Source organism: Mesocricetus auratus, unplaced genomic scaffold (assembly GCF_017639785.1).
Source record: "Mesocricetus auratus isolate SY011 unplaced genomic scaffold, BCM_Maur_2.0 contig_5230_pilon_obj, whole genome shotgun sequence".
Lineage (NCBI taxonomy): Eukaryota > Metazoa > Chordata > Mammalia > Rodentia > Cricetidae > Mesocricetus > Mesocricetus auratus.
The window spans coordinates 34,834-44,582 of record NW_024433101.1 but is presented as its reverse complement, the minus strand read 5'-3'; the positions used below and the strand labels follow the sequence as shown (position 1 = coordinate 44,582).

Genomic DNA, 9,749 nt, shown 5'->3' with positions numbered 1-9,749 from the left:
TGTATGGACTTATTTACATCTGATCATTGATGAGCATGAAGATTAGGGGAGGAGTGATGCAGACCTCAAGTCATGTGGAACACGAAGTTGAATAACATGATTGCAGAAGCTGGACCGTTGACTCTTTAAAACAAGGTGGCCATGTGGCTGACTTCTCTGTCCTGCAATAGTTCTGGGACAGCTGTGAGAATGAGTTGTAGGGGCTAACAGCTCCCACTGCAGGGAAAGGAGGAGGGTAGAGAGCTTGTGTCCAGATTGCTGGAGGTATCTGGTAGGGAACACCATATGTGGGGTTCACAGCTCTGTCAGGTTCTGGCCTGGCTCCCTCCTGTGGCTGGTAGGCCACACCAGGCCGAACTGAGTCCCATGGCTTAAGAACCATGGGCCCAGGCCTGTTCTTCAGACCTTGAAAGAGACACAAGCAAAGGATGCTGTTAGTGACTGTGACATCGGCACAGTGACTTAACACAGAGCCACCCTGATGTCCCATAGCTCTTCATGTAATTCCTCTTCCCTAACCTGTTCCCAGTTCCCAGACCCAACTCCCATCTCCTCCTCTGCACTGTCTCTGGCTGCATCCTTTGCTTGTCTGCCCCAGGCTCTACTTCCCCAGGATCCACATAAAGGGGTGCAGTGAGAAAGCTCCTTCTCGGGTCACAGACATCTTAGGGTTCATGTCCTACACATGGGAGCAGAGTATCAGTGGCAAAGGGCCTTGCAATTCATAGCTGAAATACACAAGGGGAAGTCACTGACCATTCCTACTGGGTTTCCTTGGGACCTCATTTCCAATTCCTTGCTGTCCCTTACCTGGGGACTGTATCTTCTGTCTTTGGGGTGAGGAGGCAACAGAATAAGCTGGAAAACAGATGATGAATTTGCCTCCTCACCCTTCTCCAGCCCCTTCTGTGTTTCTTCTTGGAGGCCGTGGCTACCTCCTGGGACTGGTCCTTACTAGATATTGGTGGTGACTCTTCAACTTGTATTTCGTTGTCATTTTCATATCCAGTGTTCTCACTCTGGGGAGCATCCAGGATGTCGATTGTATCATGTGCTCTCTCACTGCATTGTGCATCAGTTTTCTTCAGGACTCCAGATGTGCTGATGCTAGCAGGGACCTCAGCACCCTGCTGTGGTCCTGGCCTCCCTGTGCTGCTGTCTGCCCTGAACCAGAGCCCTTCGAGGAGTGTGATGCTGAGCATGGTGTCACTGCCCGTCTCCTCACTCTCAGCCTCATTAGCATCTTGATGTGATCCTGGCATCCCTGTGCCACAGGTGTCTTCCTGGAACCACAGCCCATTGAGGGATATGACACTGAGCATGGTGTCACTGCTCGTCTCCTCGGTCTCCGCCTTGTCAGCATCATAAGCACTGGTGTCTGTCAGGCAGGAGAGGTAATCCTCAGATGTGTCACTGTCATCAGATGAGGCAGTGCTGTCTGTGACCTCTGTTGTTTTATTCTTGATGTAGGCAGACACAGGAGAAAACCGTGGGGCAGAATTCCAAGGCCAGCTCATGTCCAGCAGCTTGTACAAATCTGGAGAGCTGGACCTAGAGGAGCTCTTGCTTTCTGCCACTTTATTTATCTCCTGCCCTTTGGTGTCTTCAGATGCCACGAATGTGGGCATGGCGGGTTCACTCCTTGCCCTCCTTAGGGTAGAACGGGCAGTGGGAGGACCTGTAGGATTCTTGGGAGAGTGGGTCTTTGGGACATGCCATATTTCTCCTAGGATGTTACCACGTTTTCTCCCGCTGATCACATTGATTTTTGTCGGGGCATCATTAAGCCTATTTTTTTCTATGAGTCCCAGGGTTTCTTCGGCCATGGGGCCTAAGCAACACATAGCATCTACAATGGTGGAGATGGACAGCCTGGAACCAGTTTTTCTGGATGGTGATGAAAAATCTCCATCCAAGAGATTCATGAACGGAGATTCTTCCTTCATGTTCACCACCGTGACAGGTGGGGTTTGGACCACCACAAAATGCTACAAGTAAAAAGACACAAATATGCTCAGGAGAGAAGTTTGTGGCTCTAAATTATAGTTCATGAAAATCATAGCTACCTCAACATCTTAATTATAATATTGGGATCAGAGGTTTAAATAAAGCCAACCCAAACCCAAAGTAATTATGAGAAAGCATAAGAAAGATCAGGGTTGAAGTAAGTGGTTGCTTAGAGATTGAAACAAAGACCAAAGAAACAAAGATCAAATGAAAGATGTGGTGATTTGAAAGGATGAAGAAGTCTGACAATCCCTTGTCACCCAGAGACATGATAGGAATCAGTGAAATGTAAGACAGGACACAATGTATGAAGGAAAGACAAGTAAGATCTAGGGCATCATGTATATTTGTGTGTGTGTGTGTGTGTGTGTGTGTGTGTGTGTGTGTGTGTGTGTGTGATATCAATTAACTCTGGAGAGATGATATTCATGAAAGAAGGTGATTTCTTGAGCCATGAAAGAGTCACCAGCATTGATAAGATGTTATTAACTCTACTTAACCACCTGCTGCCTGCCAGCTACTTCACTGAGTGTGTGATGAATAATTATGGATGCTACAAACCATGCAAAGGGATCAATTTAGGGATAAGATGGAAAGAGTAATGCAATTTTTGCTAACAAGGACATCCTAGGACAGCAGATTGCATGATGGACTTACCTACTGACCTCACAGTATAATGGAGACAGATACTACTCAAGACCATTCCAAACTTAGTCTTAAAATCTAGTATTCCCCTGAGGTCAAACACGTAGCACACACACACACACACACACACACACACAGAGGAAATACACAGTTGCTGGTGCACAAGTGCACACTACGTACACATAATGCTACAAATAGGTACATGCATGCAAACACACAGATTCACGCACTAACACACACAAAGACACACACACACAGACACACACACACTCATGCATGCACACAAGCTTGACTACACTCCAATGTCTTTGATGAACTTTCAATTGTACATCTGTTATCAGCTTGATAATTCACACAAAGTTCAAAAACACATGACACAGTGAGTTCAACAGGGGTTCCTAGGATAATTCCACAGGAAATCTATTGGACAACAAGCATGGAAGGAGGTCCATGCTTAGACCGAAAAAATGAATTTGTGTCATTTTCTGAAATAGAAATAGACATGAGGCTTTTGTCTGCAACCTCAGGTCCAGAGAGATGGTGATGCTGACTAGAGCCATGGAGCAGTAGGTGGACCCTTAACTGAAATAGAACCCTTTGCAGGACATAAAGGGGGCAGCTGTCATTTAACAGAGCAGAGGAAATGATCCCAGATCACTATGCAATTCCAGAAGTGTTACAGAGGAATGACTTAGATCACATACTTAAGATTTAAAACAAGAAAATGAAACCAAAGTAAAATATGGCAAAAGATTTTTAAGCAAACAATTAAAGTGAACACATAAACATAAACCCATGCCTCAACCAAAAGCACTGAATGCATGAATCAAAACGACAAACAAAAAACAAAATCCAGCCAAAAAGAGGAAATCTCCCCATGTCATGGTCCAAGAGATTTGGAGAATCCAGTTGATCAGGACAAATGGAGAAGACTAACTGCTTTCTACCCCCCCAAGAGTTGCTCTGCAGCATCGACAAGCCCCAGCACTCTGCAGGGCTTATGTGAATCAATTTCCATAACTTCTCACCAAGGCATTTTGTGATGTCACACTAAGGAACAGTCTAGTAGCAGCTGGGAATAACCCAAAGATGTTGCTCTATCCAGCTCCAGGGAATGCATATCTTTGGTCAAAATTGTGAGCAAATCCCTAAGAAGATTATCTTAAAGGGCAGTGGGAAACTCTTATTCTCTCTCTCATGCTCTCAGAGGACAGGCAGCTAAGCCAGATGAGAAGATGGGGACTTGGCAAGATGGGAGGAAGCAGCCGGGTACATGACTTTGATGGGCTCCTCCTGCATCCAGTCACCCAATTCCTCCTTTTGCTTCCCACATCCCTGGGCTTTTAGGTCTTCCCGAAGATCACATCCTGCTAAGTTCACATCCTGCTAGAGCCCAAGCATCTAGATACCAGAGAAGTTTTGAGACCACTCATACCAAGCCTGAAGAGGACACTTGGACAGAACCTAGGAACCAGGTAACATAATAACAAGGTAACAAGTGCTTTAGTAGCAAGGTAGACAGGCTGAGGAATCTAGTGTTGACCTTTTTAGGGACACAGGTATGGAGTAGTTAAATAAAGAAACCATGCCCCAATGCCCTTTGCACTGAAAGAATCCTGACTACTACCGACCTCATCTCTACACTTAGGCTATTCAAATCCTTTATCTGAGATGCTCATACAGATGAGCATCTAAAGGATGGCAGTTCTCCCTGACCCTGGCATGCTCTAAACAAATGGGCTGTTGCTCAGGATACACATGACATGATTTTCGTTGTTTTTCAGGGTATTGTGGTGTAGCATAGCAAGTGTGGAAGACAGTTAACAAGACAGATGAGCGTTTAAGAACTTCAGAGCCTGTAGGAGATGATAGCAGAGCAGATGTGATAAACATTCTCATGAAGTGTCTTGTTTCTTACAGTTTGTCCACTCTAACAACTTTTATAACCTGAAAAATTAAATTTATAAATATCAAAGAATCATGCTGAAGAATAGAAATATGGGGCTAGTAAAAAGAAATTGAATGGAAAGCACTAATTCAATCAAGAAACAATTAAGCGATGTAAATTAAACCAACAAACCAGGAAGCAAACTCACATTTGGCTGTCAAAGCAGATGAACAGTGTCTGTTTTTCAGAGATCAGTAATACCAATGTCTGAGTCCTATAACTCTGCACCCAACCAAGCAACAGTTTCTCTGCAGAGAAGCCCCAGCCAGTGCCTCATGTGGGCAGGGTCTGCAACTTCTCACAATGGTCCTGTGAGGTCACTAGAGGAAACAACCAATCACAGCTGTCCACAAAAAAAAAAAAAACCCAAACCAGAAAGTCCTCACTTTCTGTCTCCGAGGACTGCATTAGTGTTCTTATAACCATGACCAATTCCTCGAGAAGCAGCAGTGTGTGGGTGCCGCACAGGTTTTGCTATGGCTTAGGTTCTCAGAGGACTTGGGAACCCATGTCTGGGGACTTGGGAAGATGAGTCTGAAGCAGATGCTTACATGGGTTTGGCAGGTCCCCTTGCCCTAATGACCCAATTCCCCCTGCTAGGTTCCACCACATGTGGTTTTACAGCCTCCTGATCGCACTCCTGCTGGAGACCAAGAACTCAGAGCCTCTCCCTTTCTAACCATGAGGAGGACATTTGGACTTCATCAGCAAGAACAACAAGAATGGACTCAGTCAGCTTTGTGCAGCCTGGGTTAGAGACATGGTTATGGACTAGACAGTGAACACACGGGCTTCTCCAAGGTTCTTGTCACTCAGAGCCTCAAATTCTCTAATGACACCAACTACTGCAGACCTTTTCATCTATACAGTCATGATACCATTCCTGTTCCTTACACTAATATTTACGGGCATCCAAAGAAGGCCAGCCTGTCTGTGACACTGGAGGCCATGAGGAAACGGTTGTCCCTCAAGTTTCCCCAGTACTGTTTGTGTCAGGAGTTGTGTGGTGGGCAGGGGAAAGTATAACCACAGGGAAAGGCCGACGGATGTAACAAAGTGGGTGGATATGCCCTGAGCCCATGAAAAAAATCAAATTCTTTAACTTTTACAGCCAGTAGAGATTAACAGAAATTTTGGTAAAGAAATAAACCAAATGAACAAAATTCCAAAGATAAATGGATGGAGAATAAGAGAAAATGGTTGATAATAAATTGAGCTGAAGCACAGGCACAAACTAAATCTAAGTAAACAATACGTACAAACCTAATCCACTGGTCAGCACACTCACGATGTTCAGGTCAGTGGTGATCACAGTTGTTCAGTGTCAAAACAGACAATACGATATAAAGCTCTCACGACCAAAGTCTTGAGTCAAGTCCTCTGCAGCCAGCCAGCAGCTTCACTGCAACAAAAAGACAAAATCCAGGCCCCAGTCGTGCCTTACATGGGTGGTGGCTCTCATTCCTCACAATGGCTCCTTGTGAGCTCACCCACCCATCGACCAATCACAGCTAGACAGAAGCCGTCATATCATGTTTCTAGTGTCTTGCTCCAGGCTCCTCCCAAACCTGTGCCAACAGTCTGCTTCAGAGAGGCCCAGGTTACTTTGGCTCAGGCTTCCAGAGGATCAGGCACAGCCTGGTGCTGGGCTCTGCTGGTGGCAGTGGCAGCAGGGCCTGAGGCAACTGCTTTCACTCCATCGACTCTCCTCACGCTCAAGCTTATTTAAATATGTGTCACCTAGGCTGATCCTAAAATTCATTTCTGTCAAAACCACGATCCAGGTTCATCCTACAGAATGTAGTCTCACTGGTTCATATGCCTGCACACTTTCCTGAAATACTCAGAAAATGTAACTTTTTCTTTTCTTTCAGTTTCTGTTTCTGCACACTTCCACTCAAATTTTACTCCTTCTCTAAGATCTCCTTCTTCCTTCCCTGTGCCTGTTTGTCTGTCGTATGTCTGACCTCCATGGGTAAAGGGAATATGTCCTCTCCACCATTTCTCTCTCCTCCATTACCTGCTATTTGGTACTTTCCTTTTACTAGAATAAAAATTTCCTCCAGTTAAAAAAAAAAAAAAGAATCCTACATTCTTATCCATGTTGCATTTCAGGATTAGATGGAACAAAACATGACTTTTTCAGGAGGCATCATTATAATTGCTGATTCTTCAGATACATGATGCCTGACCTGGGAATCTATACCTTTTGTTTTTTCAATTTCTTCCTAGTCTTATGCCCAATGAAAATTTTAATTTATCTTTAGTACAATGAAAAGATATTTAATATTTATTGTATATTGCTATATGCAATTAAAATGCATGTGTGCATAGGTAAATGTGCCTTAAAGATATTTAAAGTCCCTGAGGTTGTTGATGTGAGGGCTTAGTTCAGTGGTACTCAGCCTTCCTCCTGTTGCAACAATTTAATACAGTTCCTCATGTTATGCTGTCCCTAACTATGAAAGTATTCTCATTGCTACCTTGTAAGTTTGCTGTTATTTGAGTCGTCATAAAAATACCTGAGTGTTCTGGTGGTCTTGATTGACCCCTGTGAAAGTGTCATTTGCCCTCCCAGGGGCCATTACCCACAAGTTAAGATCCCAGGATTGCTGAGTAAAGACAATTGATGTTGAGCCTAACAATCAGAAAGACGTCTTCCGGACCCACAAGATTTAAGAAGAGTATTAACTCCCACAAGTCATCGAGTCTCTCTCTCTCTCTCTCTCTCTCTCTCTCTCTCTCTCTGACACCCACACCCACCCACACCCACACACCCCCACACACATACTTTTAGTGTTTTTGCCTGTACATATGTATATTTATTGCCTGTATGCCTGGTACGTTCAGAGTTGGGTTCAATCATTAGATCCCCATGGACTATCTTCATCGTAAACTATCATGTGGGATGTGGGTCTAAGGATTGAACCTGAGCCAACTCTCCAGTCCCACTCTAAACTTAAAAATCTAATAAAATAGGGCTCTAGGCAGGTGGTTCATCAGTGGAGAGCACTTGTTTCTTTTACAGAACACTTGGATTTGATTATAGCATCCATGTGGCAGCCATCTGTAATTCCACATTAAGGGGACCCAATGCTTTCTGCTGATCTCTGATGTCATCAGGCACATATGGAGCTTGCACACACACACACACACACACACACACACACACACACACACACGCACGCACACACACAAATACATAAACACACACTAACTCTTCTACTAGCATTACACGTAGTAGAGGAGTAAAACTGAGCATGCTTAGGCCTGCAGCATGATGAAAGCTTTTACAATATTCAGTTTTGAAAAAATTATAAAAGGAATGTTGTCTCAATGTAATTAATCTGCACAGCTGACACGATTGTGTTGGACTTCTTACTGTGCTTTCTCTTAGTACATGCTAATGATACATAATAATGAGTTTCGGTATGACATTGTCATACATGTGAATGAGGTTTTTCTTACTTTTCATTCGCCTTTTACTCTCACTTGTCCCTTTCTCCTTTCTGCCATCAACTAGTCTCTCTTCTACTTTGTTGCATTTTTAATCATGGTTGATCATCCAGTAAGTTTGATTAGACTAATTGAATGGGGGTTTATTTACAGGAGTACGGGTTGTATGCTGGGAGCAGTATTTCTGCAGGAACTGTCTCTTTCATCCCTAATATCCATCACCCACCTAGAGATGCCGAGGAAGGGATGGAGCCTCCTGAGCCTCTGTGTCCTAGCAACCCTTCATTGCCTGAACACCCTCAGGATTTTTTGTATGAACAGAGTCTTTCCAGATTTCTGGATTTCAGTTGCAGAGCCTCCTGTTTCCTTTACTTCAACAAGAGAACTGGATTATCAGGTATGTGCTCCCACACCAGGCTCACACCTACCTTGTAAATAATCCTGGGGATTGTGTGTAATACACTGTCACCTGGATGTTCCTATGGATGAGGCAGCTTTGGGTGCAATAGAGGAGGATGGGATAAAACTCTGTGTCTTCATACAGTTGTCTTTGGTTCATAAGCAGGTACCTGAACCAAATCTGTTTTGAAAGGCAGCCATTCCGGAGCACATTAGAGCTTGCCTATAATGTTGAGAGCCTAGGAAACTGCAGACAAGAGTCTCAGTCTGAGGGAAGTGTGGCTTCCTTAGAATGGCTCTGACTTGGGGAAGTGGTGTAAATTTGTCAGAGTTCACAGTAGAATGTCTGGGGATAAGAAGCATAAAGGCAGGCTGGGCATTGGTGGCACATGCATTTATTCCCAGCACTTGGGAGGCAGAGGCAGGCATATCTCTGTGAGTTCAAAGCCAGCCTGCTCCACAAGAGGGAGTTCTTTCTTTCTTTCCTTTTTATTATTATTTTTATTTAACTTTTTATACTTGTTACTCTCAGTTCCCTCTCCCTACCATCCTCCCCCGGCCCCCATCCTCCCAACCCTCCTCCCCACTCCATCCCCCCTCTGCTCCCCAGGGAGGGTAAGGGCTTCCATGAGGGATTTTCAGAGTCTGTCCTATCATCCCGGGCAGGGTGTAGGCTCTCCCCCCATGTTTCCAGGCTGAGAGAGCATCCCTTCATGTGGAATGGGCTCTCAGAGTCTATTTGTACGCCAGGAATAAATACTGATCTATTCTCCAATGTCCCATAGATTGCCGAGGCCTCTTCTCTGACACCCAGGTTGGGGGAGGGTGTCTGGATCAGTCCTGTGCTGGCTTCTCAGCAATCAGTCTGGGGTCCCTGCATTCCCCCTTGTTTAGGTCAGCTGCCTCTGTGGGTTTTGCCAGTCTGGTCTTGATTCCTTTGCTGGTAGCTCCTGTTTGCAACTGGGTTCCAGGAGTTCAGTTCGGTTTTTAGCTGGGGGTGTCTGCCTCTGCTTCTGTCAGCCACTGGATGAGGGTTCTAGGATGGCACGTAAGGCATCAATCTCATTATCATGGGAGGGCATTTAAGGTAGCCTTAATGGCCATTGGTGTCACTAGTGCCAGATCTCTCCTCCAACTTATAATGGCTCCCTCTATTATGGTATCTCTCATCCTTCTTTCCTCTATTCTTATCTTGGCTCAATAAGAGCTAGTTCTAGGACAGGCTCCAAAGATACACAAAGAAACCCTGTCTTGAACCCCCACCCAAAAGAGGCACACATGTCTTCACACACAC

At 44.8% G+C, this 9,749-nt stretch overlaps 1 protein-coding gene across 2 annotated transcripts; it reads right to left on the bottom strand.

Annotated features, from left to right (window-relative positions):
- Nucleotides 1-65: 65 nt before the first annotated feature.
- Nucleotides 66-6,018, bottom strand: LOC121138431 (papilin-like). Of its 2 annotated transcripts, none has more exons than XM_040741125.1 (3): nt 5,864-6,018; nt 811-1,988; nt 66-405 (listed from the first exon to the last, which is right to left on the bottom strand). In XM_040741125.1, exons 2-3 carry the CDS (start codon nt 1,944-1,946, stop codon nt 372-374), a joined length of 1,170 nt encoding a protein of 389 aa, XP_040597059.1. In that variant the 5' UTR covers nt 1,947-1,988; nt 5,864-6,018; the 3' UTR covers nt 66-371. The 2 variants fall into 2 exon arrangements, with proteins under 2 accessions (XP_040597059.1, XP_040597060.1); XM_040741126.1 differs by having other exon boundaries at nt 5,889-6,018.
- Between the last annotated feature and the right edge of the window lie 3,731 nt (nt 6,019-9,749).

Coding starts and splice junctions, on each gene's coding strand:
- LOC121138431 (XM_040741125.1), bottom strand. CDS start 1,946: ATGAAGGAAGAATCTCCGTTCATGAATCTCTTGGATGGAGATTTTTCA. Junction 406..810: donor ACAGAAGATACAGTCCCCAG/GTAAGGGACAGC, acceptor GTCTCTTTCAAG/GTCTGAAGAACAGGCCTGGG.